The sequence below is a fragment of the Centruroides vittatus genome, unplaced genomic scaffold (genome assembly GCF_030686945.1).
Source record: "Centruroides vittatus isolate TY-2023 unplaced genomic scaffold, ASM3068694v2 contig_1477, whole genome shotgun sequence".
Taxonomy (NCBI): domain Eukaryota; kingdom Metazoa; phylum Arthropoda; class Arachnida; order Scorpiones; family Buthidae; genus Centruroides; species Centruroides vittatus.
The window spans coordinates 82,936-103,968 of NW_027120916.1; the positions used below are offsets into that span (position 1 = coordinate 82,936).

The window sequence follows — 21,033 nt, forward strand, 5'->3', positions numbered from 1 at the left end:
GAGCAAATATTAAAAAACTGTTGAGATTTGCACTCAGTCTTGCGAGTGGGTGAGAGCAGTGACTCTTCATATAATTCGTAAGGAATTATATGAAGAATTACAAACAATGATCCCAAATTTGTCCAACTTCATTAAAGATGTGAAACAGCTGTTCCAATACATAACAGTTAATAACTTGAAAGAAATTTACCCAAATATTTACATTGTCATTCAAATTTTGTTAACAATACCGGCAAGTACTGCCTATGCTGAAAGCAGCTTTTCAAAATTAAAACTAATAAAAAATTATTTAAGAAATACAATGGGTAGGCCTGGATGCAGAGAGATCCACAGAGACCATATTTACAAATTTTACCGTGTTTATTTAGACAAAGATATGCTTACAGTGATGGCGATTTGCCAATCTGATGAAGTTGATTGTTTAAGGTTCTTTTTAGAGGAGAAGCTTCCTGTAAGACCGAAGAAAGTTCATCCTCGATCTCAGTGGTTGCTGGAGGCAGGGAGAACAGGGATCCACACTGGGAGATAGGTTCAGTCTGGGTAGAGAAGCATTTTTGGGGGAAGTTGAGTTCCTCACTCTTCCGCGCTTATCCAAGTTTTCGGGTCTTCTCCGTAGTCCCAGTTTTAGTTGCTATGTCGGCCTAACTGGGTCTCGATCTCTCTCTTCAACCTCTCCGTGTCCTCGGGATCGCAGGCTTTTATATTATTTTTACTCGAAATCCCGAGGTTTTGGTTGGTAGATGGTCCCCAGTCTGTTGCCAGGGACGCGAGGTTGCCAAACATCCCCGTCTGGAGTCGGGTCAAGCCCTTCCCCGGATGGCGGTCCCGTAAATTTTACTCTAATGTGTATTTTTCTGTCCCAGAGTAGATGTAGCTGTCCAGGCTGCCACAGGAGTGTCAGCCTGGACAGCTACATCTACTCTGGGACAGAAACATCTACTGTGGAGTGACCCTCCACAGGAGTGTCAGCAGGTCCCGCTTTGAACTCTAAGGTGACCATCCAAAGTTACCCGGGCGGACGATCTCTCAGTCGTTCTCACGATGTACGATCGGGGATCTGTCAATTAGGTCGAGAATGCGACAATTAAATCATCTCGCACCCCGTTCCTCGGCCACAACAGTCCTGTTTATGAAATAAGTCACCGATTTAATGGCTCTAACCCGACAGCCAGTTTCCCGACGGGGGGTTGTGAAGCCCTGGCCTTACAACAATAAGACAAAGCGATTTAACGTTTCCTGTATGCACTTATAAATATTTAAACAATTCAATCCAATAACAATTTCTTTAAACTACACTACACTACACTGGAGAACACCGGGATGTGTAAAATACTGCACTCTTAGAACACCGGTTATAGGTTCTAAGAGTGCAACGATTTCTTTGTATAGTATTTAAAATACAAACCATAAAAAATTGTAAATGTATAAAAAAATAAGTATTAAAAATAAATTTTAAATAATGAATAAAGTAAAAAAGTAGGACACTGTCACAAACCAATTTTTTTCAAATAGATAAATTTAAAAAATCGAGGCCATTACCCTGTGGCAAGTGCTGGATTTCCTGAAAACTGCCAATAATAATGCAACCGAACTGTTACACCAAAGACAACCATGAGCAAACCATTCTAAACATGCTATTTTATTAAATTCTAAAGAGAGAATTTAATTTAAAATATTTATAAAAATATATAATTTTTTTTTTGGATAAATCCCTAAAAACAAAAAATGCAATAATTCTACCTTTTTTATAAAAACATCAGGACTTAACACGTTAACTGCCACCTGTAATATGATATTTTGCGTATTTACCGGCCACAATGAGAAAATTTGATATTTAATATAATATAAAACAGATATAAATAATATATATAATATTGATATATATATATAATATTTAATATAATATAAAACAGATATAAAACAGTTTTTATTTAAAAAACACTACGACCGCCGGCCATCGGATCACTTCGTGAGACCATATGACGACCAGAAGTCCGAGCCAACTTTATAGATGTACACGAGAGGCCGCCACTAGGATGTAAAACAACGTCTTACGAAGCCAGGATAATTTGACCTTAAGTGAAACTACATTGGTTATAGTGACGACGGGTGGTCGGATGGCTCTGTACGGTCCTAATTAGTACGACCGCCGGCGCGTCGGATGGCGATTAACGTGTTAAGATAATTTGCTGAATATACATTAAAAAAAAAAAAAAAAACCCTATTCAAGCAAATTAGGAAAACAGATTATCAAAATTTAAATTTTTATTTAAAAATATATTGAAGCAATAAAATGAAAATGAAATATAATACAAAATTATTTACAAATATTGCCATAAAATTATATGACACAAATTTAAAATTTAATCAGGTATTCGTTAAAAATTCTTCATAAACATGAGCGGTATCACTTTGTTCTTCTGGCATTGCACAATACTTCTGTACATTCATATTAAAAAGAGATTACAATGATCTTCAAATTCAATGAATCTGAAAATTTCCTGGTCATAGTTAAAATGTAACACTAATAACATTAACTTATAAGGTACATATTAATTAAAAAAAGTTAACTCAACAATAAATGCATTTTCTGTGAGCAACTGAAAATGATATATGATAAATGATTATATGCGTTATATGATATATATTGATATTATCAATTCAATTATCTTTTCTTAAATGATTATTAAAACATTTTTCGTGGCTATGAACAATAATTTATCTGACTGAATCGTTGTGAACGTCAGGAGTTCCGTCATTTTTGGTATGCAATGTTGGAACAGACTTTCGGGTAACGAAAATATAAAACTTATTTACAAAAATATATTTTAAAACAATAATCTAATTTTACGAAAGTTTCTGCTGTACAAAATAACAATATGAAAGTTACATATAATTTGGAACTACTCCTGATTTCCTAATTTCATGACACTCAACTGTTTGGCAATACCATTCATGTTTTCTTTGCACAGTGACGTATACAAGGTACCGAACGTGCATTTTTGAGGTTGACGTCCTTTCCATTCTAACAACATTTGATAGGCACATTCTCTAAAGCCGGTGGCTTTATAGGCGTGCTCTATATTTAACAAAACACTTTCTTCCAACCCTAAGGTTCTTCCTAAAGCACGCCAATTCATTGTATTCATTAACGATGAAATGTTCCACATATCTGTGTCGTTCAGTTTATTTTCATTTCTCCTGTTTTCTTCGGTTCCGACGGATTCTTCTGAACTGGACATAGTTTCCGAAACGTCCGAAAAACGCCTTCTTCTCTTTTTGGCACTATTCCCGCTAGATCCGCTCGGATTTGATCTTTTGCGAGAACTGACACTAGTTTCTGTCACTATCAATCGTAAAAATAAAATTAAAAATAACTGTAACATAACTAAATAAATGAAAACTAAAATATAATTAAATTACCAGAAGTGTCAGAATCGTCTTTTTCTCTCCATTTAGTAGGACTAAAATTCCATAACCATTTTCTTGAAGTTGAAGCTCCACTGCTACTTCCTCCAGGTGATCCGCTTCCACTTCTAGTCGAAGTCATCTGCATTCTAATTGATCGACTTACTTCGTATAACGATTGAACAAATTCTTCGGGTGTTCCGCCACGAGTCTGGTACAAATTTACCATAGCAAGAAAGGGATCTGCTGAATAAGCTAATTTTGTCTGTATTTCATTTTTTGTAAAACCAATGTGACGAGCAAACTTCTTCCAATTGTTATCTTCGGTGATGTGCAAAGTTCCTAATTAAAAGAGTTATTTGTAATAAAAATGTTTCATATAAAAACTGTGAAAAAAATGTGTATAAATTAATAAATTGTTTTATAGATTATATATATTTGAATATATCTGATAATTTAATTTTAACTTATACTGTATGTACAGTTTACATATAATTTAATAAAATATGACATCAAATGTAAAAATTTAAATATTTCTTCTAAATTCCTTGAAATTTTTTATGAACTTTACAAGCAGATTCATATACAAAATTAAGCATGAAAAAACGATTAAATCAGGATGCAATGTCAAATGTAAGTTATTTAAAATACAATGAGTAGAAAAAAATACAATAAAATAAACTTTAAATTAAATATTTCACATTTCATTTATTTTTCCATTATGACAACAGAACTGAATTACCACAAATGGACTTATTTTAACTGGAATTAAGATCTTAACATCTCAATAAATTTAATACCACTCATTATGGCATTCCATATATTTTACTCGTACGGGTATCATTTTCACAGTCATTGTTTACAATTACATTAGTGATTAAAAATCTCTTACTTAAATGTTTTTCTGAATTTCAGAATAACTTTAACTTTTCAATCTTAAAAATAACCCAAATCTTAATTCAAAAGTTATCAAATACAATTTACCATTCACAACAGTTTTCTAGACGAGGGCTGTCCAACCCACAGCCCAAGGCAAGTTCCAAAGTGGCCCAACGTAAACAAAACTGACAAATTTTTAAATTTCTTTATTTATTTCAACGGCATAAACTCAAAAAAGAAGTTTCACAAAGCTGTAGACCTCTATACATATTTTATTTTTGAGTGAAAAGGAAATATTTTCAAATGTTTGGAAATGTGTGATTGAGGAAGGAAGACTAAATAAAGCTGGAGTTGTGACTCAAAGGATTATAGACCCAAATTCCATGGTTTTGTTCATGTTATCAATTTTATGATACTGATGCCTCACACCAAATTTACATTTATAAGTACATTTGAAAACGCAACAATATTTGAAATGTATTGATTTCAGTGATATTCAAAAAGCATTAATTCAAAACCTTGACTTAAAGATCTGTGGATAAAATTGAAAACGTTAGTCTTACCATCCATGATTAGTTACTGGTATTATTTATGGTTCTTTAAGGCAAATTTTGCTGCTATATACAATCTAGTTTTGTAAAGCAAATTGTATAACATAATTTTGAAGTTATAATTAAAAAATTAATTTAATATAATAGATTCTTCATAAAATAATTTTCAAAACTAGTTTCTGCCAAAACTGAATAAAAAATCGAGTAAAGCAAGTTTTTGCTTTTTAAACGTAAAAGTATTTTCTATCAAAGTGTAGCCAATAGAAGACACTCATTGTCACATTCGCTCTAGTCGCTAGCTCAATCAAAAAATGGAGGATACTCTTTACCAACAAGTGAAAGAATGAAAAATGTTAAAATCTAAATTTGTTGTAAAATTTAATGAACACATTCAAGATTATTTATTCACTTTATCATTCCATGTCAAGTGTATTAACCGTAATTCTATATTGCTATGTTGTTTAACTTAAATGTAGCTATTTTTTTTTTTTGTAGTTTACTCACATTTATGTTTTGTAAATTTATTGCTATTTGAATGTTCTATAATTTAATTTTAACTAGTTTTTTAATACATTTTTTACAACTGTAACCACTTAAATTATTAATAAATGGGTCTTATAACTTGTGTGTAAGGGCAAGAATGAGAACTAGTATGGTAACTATAAGTTACAGTCAATTTTTCCTGTCTTTTTTAGCAAAAATGAGAAACATAAACAGTACGATCATTTATTACATAACACAATTTATGAACTCTTTATTGTCATTTATATTATTATTTAACTACACTGTTTCCAAAATCTATCAGTTTATAAATAAAATAAATATTGATGGCTTTTATTTCATTCCTGATGTTTATAGTTTTTCAATTCAATACTCGAACAAGTTACTGCCTAAAACAGGATCTAATATGAGTGAACTGATTATGTGTGTTTTGAATACAGAGCCCAAACTTGAGAAGATAGTTTCTGAAAAACTAGAACGTTTCACACTAATTTTTGTTGTAAATATAAAATAAATGTATGTTAACCACACTTTGTAAACTACTGGTATAACACATACAGCTTTCCTTCCATGTCTCACATGTCCTCCTTAAAACGTTTTATGGGAAAAATTTGATGGTAATTCAAAACAACTACAAATTTCTGCTTTCTCACATTTTATCATATAACCATTTCAATAAATATTTCCACTAATATTTTTACAAAGATACAGCATGTTGCATAACTGTTATTTTATTTCATACTAGTTGACATCTATTAAACTTATAGTATAAAGTAAATTTTTTTAAAAGTCAAAAATACCTGCTAGTTCTTTAATAGCCACAACAGACCAACGATCAGTTGAATCAGGAGGAAATGTTTCATTTTCAACACCACTCTAACATAAACATAAAAATTTATTAAAATATCAAAAAATTTATCATCATTATATTTAAAAATTATAATAAATTATTAAAAACATACTTTATGTAAATTAAATTCAAAGAGTGGTTCATTTGGTCCTTCTTTGGGTTTCCTTTCAACTATAACTTTCCCAAATGTTCCTCTTTCAACATTAGGCTTCCCTTGTCTAAACCTAAAAGAATATGTATAGTTAAATTAATGTTTTACTTAAATCAAATAATAAAACAAAATAATAAAATTTTCTTATTGAAATTAAATTACAAAAATAGAACGTAAATAATAATTTTTTTTATTAATAACAAGAATTAAATTAATTCTTATAAACTTCTTCAAATCTGTAGAGGTTTAAACTTCATACAAATATATATATTTTCATTTTTTAACCCTTTTCAGCAATGTACAGGAGTGAAAAGGTATGTACTAAATTCTTAAAAATTATGTACTAAAAGTTGTACTAAATTCTTAAAAATTAGTACAAATCACTATAGTTACTGAAGATATTAATATTGCTACTGTAGATCATTTCTTTTACCACCATGATATAAGTATTGTTTTATAATTATTTTTTCAATGCAGTTTTTTAAATGCATTTATATTAAGAGTGTATAAAAAATAACTATAAAACAATATTCCATACTATAATTTCATGAGCAGATAGTCAAGATAGTAATCTGCTACTTTGGGGAACTGAAGTAAATCCAGTTGGATAATAAATCCTAGAAATGTTTCAATATTTTTATATCGCTATATAAATTAGTTGAAAACTGAAGAATAAATTTCATTGCACTGATACTATTAAACAAATGAGGAAAATTAAATTTTTTTCCCCATGTTTTTAATTTGTAAAATATTTTATACAGATAAAATCATAGACAAAAAAAATTCATATAATTTGTTTATTGGATAATATTCCAGTGTTTGTAACTGTCTTAAATTATGTATAGAGCAATTATGTTCTAGTGTGTAACTGTCTTTAGTCCTCTTCGTGCCTTTACCAACTGTCGTCTCCCATAAGTTTTCTCGTCTTTCAGGCAATTTAAACATATTTCAGGAAATTTAAGCATCACTGCTTTCTCTTCATTCTACTGAAATAATGTCTGTCCATTTCTCTATTAGAGTCAATAAAATAACAAATGAAGATTTTGTTAGATTAAACTGATTGTTTATCTAATTTCCTAAAATATTTAATAATAGAATATTCATTATAATTTGAGTAATTTATTTAAAATTATAATTTTAAATCTACCTCACAGTTTCCATTCATGACAATTATTAGATAGAAAACCTTCTTACTTGAACCAAATAACCGGAATAAGTTGTTTCTTAGGTGCAAACGTTTTCGACGCCCCTTCTGGGTTCTTCATCAGGCATTCCAAATCCGTTGCTAGCTGTTCTTTAAATTTTTAAAGCTACTTACTTGTAGTTGAATAATATACAGCAATGCCAGCTAATATTTATCATAAAGCAGTGACGCATTTAACTAGATCCAGAGCTAAGCTAGATTTTTTAATAAATTGTAAGAAAGAAGCTTTAAAAATTTAAACAGCAGCTAGCAACGAATTTGGAATGCCTGATGAAGAGCCCAAAAGGGGCGTCGAAACGTTTGCACCTAAGAAACAATTTACCCTGGTTATATGGTTCAAGTAAGAAGGTTTTCTACATATACAACCCAGTGTATTCAGTAATTGGACAATTGTTAGTTTTTAACTACTAGAAATCTAAAAAATATGCATGTTTTTCTTTCCAAATAATGATTGCATTGAGGTGTAACGATGGTAATATGCGTTACACATATACTGACTATTACTGTAATTTTATTCAAATGAAATAAGCAAATACATGCTTGTTGCTTAATTTAATAGAATTACTTTATTAAAGTATAAGACTATTGACAAACTACAGTGTTTGGAACACTAGCTATCAGCCATAGTGACATAACACTAAAAGAATCTATTTTACATATTTTCGAGTTTTGTCTGTGATCTTATAAGATGTCATATAGTCTTATTGTCTAGAATGAAAAGATTAAAAACATCAGCACTTCTAGTAGTTTTTTAAATCAATTTAAGCTGAATATAAAAATAGATTAACATAGGAAACAAGTTTTATTTTGTGACTTTATATACAGTAGTGTGTTATTTATTCGAAAGCCGATTGACCGAAAGCTTTCCAGTCGAACTGTGTCGTGCTGAATCAAACGTTTTTGATACTAGATTAACTTCTAAAGTATATATTTTTTGTTTTTATATTTTTCAATATATTCATTTTGTTTGTACAAAATAAAGAAATAATTTTTAACGATACAATAGCCTCGATTATTATTATTAAAATTTTCGTTAGGCTTAAAATCGACAAAAATTCAACACGAAGCGACACACAATGGAGAAAAATTTCAACATCGGATAGGTTAATATATTTTTTTGTACATAATTGGTTATCCGAACCACCCCAGTCCCCAATTGATTTGGATAAACAACGCTCTACTGTATTTTTGAAGCATTAAATTTATAATTAAATATAACTATTGATCATGGAACTTAAGCATCAATAAATAGTGATCAATATTTATTTCTCATTCTCCCTTTTCTCTGGTGACTCTGTTTTACATCAGTATACCATACTTTGAAACAATAAAAGATGTATAGCCATTATAAAATTCCAACTACTTGAACTTTCAAACATTTAAATTCTAGAATAATTACTTTTGATCAAAGGAAATATAATTTTTGTTAGAAAGAAATTTGAAAGAGTTAACTCTTTTAAGTTTGTTTCTAACATTTACACCTATAGAATTGTCTTTTCCAGTTTTGATTCTTTATTTATAGTACAGTAGAGAACCGAAAATCGGAATCAATTGGGGACTGGGGTTGTTCAGATTAGTGATTTGTTCCAATTACCGATTATGTACGAAAAAATATATTAACCTGTCCGATGTTCAAATTTTTCTCCGTTGCGTGTCGCTTCATGCCGAATTTTCGTCGATTTTAAGCCTAACGAAAATTTTTATTATAATAATCGAGGCTATTGTATCGTTAAAAATTATTTCTTTATTTTGTACAAACAAAATAAATATATTGAAGAATATAAAAACATGAAAATTATACTTTAGAAGTAAATCTAGTATCAAAAATGTTCGATTCAGCACGACACAGTCCGACTGAAAATTGTTCCGATTACTGGCAATTCCGATTAACAAGTCTCTACTGTATTAACTTATTTTGTAAACATAAGTACAACATATAAAACAACTATTTTATATTTCTACAAAATAAATATTCAGTTCAAGCTTATATGTAACATTACCTGCAAGCAAACTGTTTTTCAAATTCTCTTCCTCGAAAATCTGGCTCAATCTTCAATAGTGATACATCTTCTCCTGCATCCACATTTGCCTCAAACAATTCTGACTTCAATTTTACAGTAATGCATCCTAAAATTAAAAAAAAAAAAAAAAAACCAATTATTTTATCCTTTTCAATTACAGACTTTTTGCATACATTATAGTATATATTGCAGAATATTTTGTGAGGACCAGCAAAAACCGGCCGATCCGTTGTAAATTTTATTGTTCAAACCCCTCGGGAGATAGCGATCAAGATTCAAAGGATGTGCAGCCTTCCACCGTCAAACACACTTCCCTCCTCTCCGGATCCCACCTCTGAGTCACAGAGCTCGACTCATCACCCTCCGTTGCGATTGGTGATCTTAGCGGATGGGACCGGGAGTATATAAAGGGGGGAGATATCTGAGAACGAGGTGGCTGAATGTACGAAGACGACGAACGTCTTGGCGAAACCGAAACCGTATCGAAGGTCAACCCCGCAGACGCCGGAGCTGCCAATTCCAAGCTGCCAAGCCCGATCCTTCCGCCCACCGCCAGAGCCGAAGAACAACCGATCCACCTTCCCAGCGACAATACGTCATACGATTATTGTCACTACTTCAGAAGACGAGGTATGATTCCCCCAACCATTGTGAACTCTCTCTCTCACGCGATTAGGAACGGGATGCGTAGCTTCTCTGTAGTAAATTCTTTATTCAAATAAATCATTATCTGTGTTGTCCTGTTATTATGGATATTGCCTTTTCTTATCGACGACCCCACACACTTCCTCTACTTGACCTGACAATTCATTACCAATCCCGACAAGTTGGGATATCGCGACAAATTTAGCCATCCGTGACAGTGGGGTGGGTCTTACCGACCTGAACGCCGGCAAGAAGGAGATACGACACCGTTCTACCTCCCAGCGTTCCCACAATTTTATAACTAAATAATACTTAATAAATAGGAATACAGTAGAGCAATCGATTATCCGACCCCCGATTAACCGACTGCGTTCTAGCCAGCAAATTCAAATGACCGCTAGTGATGTGGCGCTACAATATTTGGTTATGTCTTGGCTACTTTAATATTATTTTTGTTAAACTTTTGCATGTTTTAGCTGGCAGCACTAGCTCGACCATGAAAGGGAGGTTAGTATTTAAACCAGGCCTAATACACTATACTAATAATGTATTTTTTCATACTTTTCGGTTATCCGACTTTTCAGTTAGCCGACCAACCCCAGTCCCCAATTAAGTCGGATAATCGATGCTCTACTGTATTTATATTTTCCAATAATTTCATTGCTAGAAATTAAAAATCACTTGCAATGTTATTAATTAACATTAACTTTCTTTTCAAAAACAAAAGTACAAAAAAGGAGTTTCATTAAACTAATTAGGCTTCATCAGCTAGATCCTTAAACATTAAGAACATATACAAAAAAACATTGTTTACATTTCATACTCACTCTGGTTAAATTTAAATTTTTTTTCTGTGTAATTTTGGGTTTCTTTATCTTCAGAATTTTAATATTTTACAAAATAAATATCTTTATTTTTGTGAAATTTTTATCTGGTATTCTGGAAATAAAAAAATTCAAAAATACTTAAAAAAAAAAATGTCCTTTCCACCTTGTATCAGACTGACTTCTGAAAGTAGAATGCAAATTGCTGGCTAAGATCATCAGAGAAAAAAGGAAGGAAGGTTGCTTCTTCAGAACTTTCACTTTATCTTGTCTGTATGGCCTTCATCAAAAGATGTAATCCTATGTTTTTGTTTGAGCAATTAACAAAGGTTTATGCTATCTCGTTCAAATGGACACTTATAACATAAGAAAAAACGAACAAGTTTCTCTGGTTTCTATAGTCCTCCAGTTACAAGACAAACCTCCCACACAAGATAGGCTATCATAACTATTTGGATGTCATAGTCCCGGACAATATCCACCAATTTTTAGAATACAAAACTAAATATATGAGCCATTGTTTTTGAAAATGGTATAAGTCCATTTATTCATACATTGAAATATTTAAGAGTTTGCATTTAAATCAACTAAAAAATATTGGCTAACATTAATAAATTTGGGTAATGTTTTTTAAACTATAAACTTGTTAAATTTTATTATGTAATATTAATAAAATCGTTAAAGAAAATAAACAACATTTTTTTGCTACAAATGGACTTATACCACTTACAATAATAACAAATTATGAAAAATATGAACAGCAATTTTAAATTTATATTGTAATTGAAGTTGGGGAAACTGTTGTTGCACCTGAAGAAAAACTCAGGAGTTAGAAAATGTTTGTACAGAGATCATTTTTTGTTTGTTTTCTTCACATTGGTAATTGGTTCTGTGTTTGTTATTACATATTTTCCGGTATGATGTGTTGTAATTCAGTAACACTACCTCCTTTTCTCCTTTTACTTCATCCACTGTCTGAAAATGGGTGTCCTTGAATGCAGATTTCAATTTTGGAAAAAGGTAAAAGTTACATGGAGCAAAGTCCAGCAAGTAAGGTGGATGTCACACCACTGGGATTTTATCAGCTGGATAACGCTTTATAGACAATGCATTGTGGTGTGAAGCACTGTCCTGATGGAGAATCCAAGCATTGTTCTGCCAGAAACTGGGTTTCTTCATCCTCGTTCTTTCAGTTGACTAGAACCACAAGGTAATAATGCTGATTAACTGTCTGACCTGGTACCCATTCAACCATTGCCATGCCATTGATATATATATATAATCAGCATTGCCTTCACTTTTGACTTACTCATTCTTGCTTTTTTCATTCTCAAAATGTGTGAGTTTTCTAATTCATTGATTGTCTCTTTGTTTATAAACTGTAAAAAAAAATCCACGTCTCATCACGTGATGATTTATTCCTGCAAGTCTGGCTCTGCTATCAGCTGTTTCACAATGTCAGTGCAAATTTGTTTCTGACATCTTTCTGCTCCTGACTCAAGTGATCAATTTGGTGCAGACTTTCTTCATGTTCAATTGGTCACACAAAATTTGTCATGCAGTCTCTATACCAATGCGATCATGTCTGTTATTACCTGAATGTTCAATCAGTAATCATTGTGGACAATTTCATTAATTTTTGTAACATTTTATTTGGTTGTTGCCATGACAAAGCAATCTGGCTGTTCATCAATGTTTTCTCAACCTTCAGCAACTTTATTTCTGTCTGGTTAATATGGAGATTCGAGCCAATAAGGCAATTTTCTCCAAAGTGCTGCCACCTGGTGGCTACTAAAAATGGCCTGTTTGTCATATGTATATTTCTAGAGCTGCCACGTGCTGTCTGGGTGGCACAGCAGCGTGCAGCCAGTAGATGGGCATAAGATCACGAGCGTATGCCATTCAAGCACTCACACATGACATTACATTATCACCATACACCTGCAACAGTTTCCACAGCTGGTCAACAATTTCTTCAATTTCACAAGGAATCTCAGATTAACATTAGACACCATTCCATCAAAGCAACAGCATACATGCTTCTTTTATAATTGCCTACAGTCTAACTATGAGTGAAAATAAACAATGCTCACTCAACTGCTTCTAGAAACTTTGGAGTCATTCATGGTGCAAGCATATTGCACTGATATGAGCGCACAACTTACAGCATGACCCATCTTGTTATTTAATACACCTCCTCATATACAACAATGTCTTAAAACCATTCAAAATTTATCAATCATTTTTAGAGATAAATTATAAAATGACCAAAACACAGTTTAAAATGCCTTTTCAAGATGACATTACAATATAGGGTTAAAAAAATTATTTTAAACACAGAAAAGCATAAAAATAGAGCATGGTATCTATAGTGTTTTTCTAATCTGTTGTATGTAATGATACTTAAAAATCTTTCATTCTGTAAAAAAAATCCAGCAACAAGTTGCTTAACTTTTCCGGCACATTTAAAACTGTGTGTGTGATGCCATCTGTTATAATATTTTATTATTAAAAACTTTTTATATTTTTATTTATTATAAAATGACAGAGAGCTTAATTTTGAGAGTAGGGATGGGTTTTATAAAAAATTGTAAATGCTAATAATGAACAAAATCATCATTAAGTTTGACCCTATTTGAGATAATGACACACACTCCTCTTCATCTCCTTACCCCATCAACCTTCAACCTTTAAAATTTAATAGCATCAATCCCCAATATATATCACAAACCTCCCTGAAAAATTTCAGAAATTTTCAACAAAAAGCACAGAAGTTATTAAGCTTCGAAGAAGGTGAATAAAATATTCACCCTCTTTGAAGCCAGTAACTCTTTGAAGCTTAATAACTCCTGTGCTTTTCCCCCACATACACACATTAACGTTCATACATACAGAAAACATTCTCAACATTTCAAGGTCCCTGAGTCTAAAAATGTAAAAATTTTGGGGAATTCTTTTTTGACCAATCACCTTACTTTCCCTGTTATATATAACAGAGTCGAGAAAATTCAATTTCAATAAATCATAGAATATCTTAGAATTGAGAAATATGGTATTTCAATACTCTTAATTTATAACAATTATAAATTACAAAAGATTATTGATAGCACAACTATTTAAATCGATGCTTACCTGGTCTAATAAGTTTTGGTTTTAAACTGCTTCCAACTTTGTGTTTATAGTTTGTAGCTTCTGGTAGTTTCTTATCACTCCTATAGCAAATCACTTCTAATCCAAAGCTTTGGTTATCTTTATTTTCTTCCATCCAAGCCTGACACATCATTGAAAATGAAATATACGGATAAAAATATGCTACACCCAATTTTGCTTCATATAAAGAGGAAGTTAATACATCCCATAATACTTTAAAGAAACTAAAATGATCAACTGGAAAGGAAATAGTCACACAGCCACCATGATTATAATCAATAACAGTTTCTACATCTAACCTTTCCCAGTACAGAGGTTCATTTTCTGATGTGGCACTTCTCCAAACAGTCAATCGAGCTTTCCTCCCAAAATGGCACTTAATCTGGTGATAATGTGGAATTGGTAAACGAACTGTCACTGGATCAAATAAAGTATTAAACTGGCATCCATGTGGTCCAACCATTATAATGGGCGATGCTAAAGCTTTTGTATTAAATTTGAATGAAGTGAATATTGGTTTCGTGGTTCATTATCATATAATACTCGAACAACAACTGTGACATTTTCACCTAAAGCTCCAGGAGGAATGTTTATCTCTACTCCTGGAACGTCATCTATCTGTAACATGCCACCTAATGTAGTAATTCCCACATGAACTTCTGGAAAAGATCTTTCTGCAACTATTGTAAATAAACTGAAATGATGCGCTTTAATAATAACTCTGCCAGATTTGAAAGTAAAATTTTCTTCTGGAATCCTTTCCCATTGTGGTATGGATTCTCGTGATGTATTACTGCAAAGACATATAATTTTATCTTTGTTACTTATCTTTCCTCTCACTGGCAAATAAATAAGTGCAGGATTTTCTTTAAAAAATCTAGCTCCATGAGGTTCAACTGATACTATCTCACTAATATGATCAGTAAAGCAGCTTGTATGAGGAATAAATAAAGGATCATCTATAAATTCTAGATAAAATTCATCTCTTGTATATCCGGAAATATTATGCTCTGGAATTATTACAATAACATTTTTATGTTTTAACATCCGAGTCCTCCTCGTATCTCGTTTTATTTCCTCGTTAGAATCTAAGTCATCTTCTGATTCAAAATTAAGATCTACGTCACTAAGTCTGTCTCTATCACTACAAACTGATTCAGATCTAACAGTACTACATCCAAGACTAGATTCAGATGAACAGGAGCAGGAACTGTAATCACTTGTATTGATATCACAGAATTTCTCATCAAATGGAAGATTTTGCTTATGATGTAAAAACTTTGATAAATTGAAAGATTTTTTCCACGAAAAACTTTTCAATGAGTGAGTTTTCTTTTTTCTACTCAAGGAGTTCTGATAACTCATGTTTTCAGATTAAGCTAAACTTAGATCTGATTTAATTCATTTGTTTAAAAGTATATTATAGAATATATATGTCATGTCATGTTTTTATTTACTCAAAAATTCTGATTCCTATCCTCATACAATTGGAATACACCAGAGTTAACTTCAATTTGATAATTTTTCACATTTTCTGAAAAATAAATAAATAAATTTAGTAAAACTTATAAAAATTGCATATAAAATGAAATTTTATGCATTACAATTTAAGATTAAATATGAATCAATAAACCAGATTTCAAATATTATGTCATATAATACAATGCTTAAATTTTACTGATTATAATTTTTATTTCATTATAGTCTTTTTATTCACATTTAACTTATATTTCATTCTTAAGAAAAAATTTCATATTAAGGCTGCAGACACACACAAGCATATAAAGTACATCAATTAAAAATAACCAGTGTGTGTTGTAGTGTTGTTATGTTTTCTATTACAGATCATACACATTCAATGTGTATACTTTTTAACAGATGTGGAATGGACATACTGTACATTATCTTATTGACATACTCAAGTTAGAATAGATGTCAAGCATTGTCAACACAAACTGTTGCATACAATAGAAGAGAGTGCAGGTGGCCACACAGATACAAAATTTAATGTCCATTTTGTACAAAAATGTCTAACAGTAGTGAAACGTTAAATATGTGAAGTTGAGAAAATATCATTATTGCAGAATACTGTGCTTGAAAATTACAAGGACAAAAACAAAAAATACAGCATGGATTGCTATAGGTTCAGGGTAATAATTCATCAAATGAAATTTTGGACATTCTGGCTTAATGAAAAAAGTTCTCAGCATCTTCTCTAAGATGCACAAATAAAGGATAAAAATGGACTCTCAAATGTTGTTTACTGTTTTATGAGATAAACCTACCATTTCCTTTCTTTACATTTAGATTTTAAATATTTTTCTGCTAAATAAAAAAAAAATACTTTCTTTCAAATACTGCCTAATAACATGATGTCCAAGAACTTTGGCAAAAGAAAGTACTTTTCTACAGTACATACATCATACAGGCATACATTATACAGTCATGTGTTGTCTAGGCAATGTTGTCATAATGAATGTACTTTATATGCTTGCATGTTCCCAGCCTAAAGACAAACAATGTGACCATCTTATAATAAATTTAATGATTACAATTAATCAATTAAGAAATAATTTAGAAACATCTGGAAGAAAACATTTTAGAATGGGAGTCAAACCTGCAACTCTAGCATGCCAAGCAGGTATGCTACCATTAGACATTTGTGGTACTCAACATCAAAAAGTTATAAATAAGAAGAAACTCTGTCTATAATTGTTAATGAGTTTACTAAACATACGTTAAAACAATCTGAAAACTCTACAAGTACTTTTGATAGTTTGCCTATCTGTCATCCTCAGGAGAATACAGAGGGTAATTTGCTAACTGTGACTCACTTTTTCGCTTAGTTTCTTTCACAAAGCACTCGTTGATGAATTGTTTTTGCCTGCTCAATGTGTTCTCCATCTTATTGGCCCACAGCACATCATCGTTTCCACGATTCAAAAACCTTTTTCTAAGTTTTGATTGATACCGACAACCACTCCTGTTGAATTACTTTCCAAAGACCATCTAATGTTGTAGCCTTATGAAAAAAAGAGACATTGCTTCAGGAAGCCAAATCCAAAGAAATCCATGGGGCTGATGTCAGGTGCTTTGGTAAGTATGTGCTCTGCACGAATGTGGTTCGGTCCACCTTCAGCCTTCAACTTCTGGAGATAAGAGGCTGTATATCTATCTGTGTGACTAGACATTTTGTCATGGTAAAGAGTCACTTTGGTTTCTTCTGCAAGATACAGCTTTGGAATTTCATATTCCAAAGATGGTTTCAAAATGTTCTCCACATAGTAATTAGTGTTAACTTTCACAATTTTTGGCACTCTGATAAGTACCAAAAACTGTGTTTCCAGAAGTGAGGAAGTATTTCCTGCCTGTTATTCTTCCAACAATCATAAATCCTTCAAGCCATCTTTTATGACATTTGACAAGCCATTCTTCTGGCACTTCCTGTCTCGGCTGCACGTACAGAATTTTTCGAGTTCTATCACAGTAATCAAGGTATATATACATTTCATCTAGAGTGATCATGTACTCACTTTTTCCTCCAGCCAGATACCTCCCGTAGAGCTTTTTTGTGCTAGTCTTTCGATTCTGTTTGTGTGCAGATGCTTTTTTCTTGGTAGCTGCTTGCAGATCTTCATGTATAATGGTGTTAACTGTGAACTGAAATATATCCAGACATTTTTCTATGGTCCTTTGGTTAGGTGGATTTTTTTTCCTAATTATTTCCTTATCTTCTCTTTACTTTAAGATTTGTGAGCCTTTGGAAATATTGGGTGTAACTCACCAGAAGCACTCGCTTGTCACTTATTCATTTTGTTACCAAGAACTCTGATAACTGTAGACTGAGAATTCCAATTTCATTTTCTTGAGGGTTTTTATGACAGCACAGGATGAAAGTCCTTCTTTGGAAAGAAGCTTGATGCACACGTCAACTTCGCTCGCAACTGCTGCCTCCATTTTTAGAACAATCAAAATCAAACATTCTTAGAATGCAAAGAAAAGCAACATCTACTAGTTTTCAAAATTTGATTTATATTTAACAAGTAGAACAAAAGAAATCCTATCGTGAATTTGAGTCATAATTAGCAATTCACCCTCTGTATTTAATAAATGTTTAGTAAACTCATTAACATTTATAGGGAGAATTGCTTCATATTTATTAAGTATGTTACCAGTTGCTATATTTAAAAAAGGGCTGAAAAGCATGAAAATATACTAGGACTTAACAGAAATTCTTTACAATGTTTTAAAATAAAATATTTCAAATTTTTATATTGTAAGGAAGCTGTTATTGCAATGCAATACTCTGATAATTATTTAAAAAATCATTTTTTCAAATGATTGTCTTAAGATCTAAATAAAAGGAATCTAAATCTAATAGCAATAAATTAATTTCTAATTATTTATTGTGAGATCATCACAATGCTTGGCTGCAATTTTTAATCATATTTTTAATTTATTTCATTTAAAATATATGCTCTCCCCTCAAATTAGTAAGGGTCTGCCTCTGTACATCATTCTTTTCTGTCAGCAACCAAGTCGTGCCAGTCATCTTCCTAACTCCTTTCAGGGGAAAAGTTTTGAATTAAAATAACACAACTTCAAGTTTGCACCAGAAGTTTGTATATAGTTAATTGGGACCTCCTGTCTCTAAGCTTCCCTATCTAGTCTGGACGTTCATCTATCTAACTCCGTTCTCAAGATTAAGGAAAGACATACAGATGAATGAACTGACAGAAGACAGTGGTAATTTATAGGTCTACAATTTTTTCAAATTGCAACCTAATCATGTATAATTATTTAGATAACTTGCTAATTCTGCAGTGACAATAATTATTTACTTTGCTTACTGAAACAGGCAGTAAATAATAAATATTTCAATCAGCAGTTGTGTGTAAATCACATTGAACATGTAGCGAAACATATATATTTTTAATATTGTCATGCAAACATACACACTAATTATTACAAAATTGATTTTCAAGTCATTGTATTAGTGCATTAAAAATTTTTCTTGGCTAATTAATATTCATTTAATTCACTTAGCTTAACAGTACAGTCTGCAGATAGCATTTAATTAGCACAAAAAATGAAAGAATGTTTTTTGCATACATATTACATGATACATGGTTTATTACACTGCCATTATTGTACGTATTACCATCCGCTTATGCATACAGTGAAAAAATTTCCAGATAATCAAAATTCTCTGGACATACTTAATGAAATAGAAATATCAAATTTTAATATTTCTTCAAAACGACAGATATGTTGTTAATAAATAAATCTAGATCGAAGTAAATAAACAAGAATAACAAACCATTTTATAATAATTTACATTAAATTTTAATAAGCAGACTAATCAAAAACTTTCCAAATAAAATCTTATTATTTTTTAATTAATATATTAAATTATTAAAAAATTATGTACGATATAAATAACGGTCATATCTTACTATAAACATTATAAACCAAAATCTTTTTCTACAAATTAAAAGTAATTATTTCTCTAAGGATCTTTATGCGTATAGAAATATCCGAACGGACAGCCAAAACATCTCAGTTATTTGCAGACAGAGAAAAATACACACATTCATGGGGGGAGTGGAGATAGGGGAAAAAAAACATAAGAATATGTCACATATAGTAATTTTGAGGGGTTATATCTGGCGAAGGGTCACGAGTAGAGGTACGGTTCCTTTGACTTTTTTTGCTGATACGAGTATGCTCTATAGCTCTGTTAAGGTCATTCGGAGCTCGAATCGAGCACTTTTACCTACGCTTAGCACCATTATTAATGATATTTCTATTTCATTAAGTTATGTCCAGAGAATTTTAATCGCATCAAAAACATTTAAGTAATTAAGCTACGTCATTTTTCATGTGCACATCAACGCTGCCAATAATTAAACATTTCAGAAGTAAATCGCCCTAATGACAAATTAGGCTAAACAGAGTTAAGTTCGTAGCCAATCATCTAAGGAATTTTCTCCAAGCAAATACTTATTATAAATACAACAGAGTATCGTATATATTTAATAACTACAGAAATGTTCGTTATTGGGCTAGATTTCTACCAAATAGCAAAAAAAAAATAACGTAAATCTCGGTGGATTACTCATGAATAGTAATCAGCCACTTCCTCCTCTTCGCGTGGCCTAACCCCGATCGATACATCTGTTGTAATTTAGTGCAAGTATATTATTTCATTTTTCGTTACCGTTACGCTCGATTTATAATATTAATTAACTCGAGACTGATCGATTAACAAACGTTTCGTTCGAGAATTACGAAAATACAGAACAAAAACTTACCAAAAGTTGTCTAAACTTATCATACCCGACGGGGGACGCCGCTGTTGTAGTTACTATTCGTCCTCCCCGCGTAAGAAAAATTTCAAGCCATTTCTGAATTGATCAATTATCTAATTAAATTTTGTATTTATTAACGAATAATATAGATTAGAATAATTATATAAATTATTTTGATAATTTTCGCACATTTTTAAAAAAGTTTATATATTAAAATCAAGTATGTAACCGTAAGAGGGCGTGACGACGGTAATCTAAACAGCTTTCTTCGTATAAAATCCCGCGCTGGTAGACCTTTAATAACTTGGAATGAATTTTGTTTATAAAATAAATGGCGTTATCCGTGATTCTTTAATGAATTTATAAATATGATAATTGAATGAAGTCTAATTTCGACACCTTTTGATACGAAATCTCGTATAAGTATACCTGCTGTGTGAACAGTGTTAGTTGATCGAACCGACTTGTTCAAACTCGTCACCAAACTTAAATAAGTTAAATAATACACTGTTATAATATTTAATACAATTTTAATTAT

The 21,033-nt window shown here is 31.5% G+C and overlaps 1 protein-coding gene across 1 annotated transcript; it reads right to left on the bottom strand.

The window, feature by feature from the left end:
- Positions 1-2,247: 2,247 nt before the first annotated feature.
- LOC136968479 (uncharacterized) lies at positions 2,248-20,531 on the bottom strand. Its single transcript, XM_067262458.1, is given in 8 exon segments — positions 2,248-3,346; positions 3,424-3,750; positions 6,140-6,215; positions 6,302-6,413; positions 9,545-9,671; positions 14,167-14,676; positions 14,679-15,718; positions 20,499-20,531. Coding segments are annotated over 7 exon segments (2,466 nt in total). The 5' UTR covers positions 15,550-15,718; positions 20,499-20,531; the 3' UTR covers positions 2,248-2,903.
- Positions 20,532-21,033: the final 502 nt, after the last annotated feature.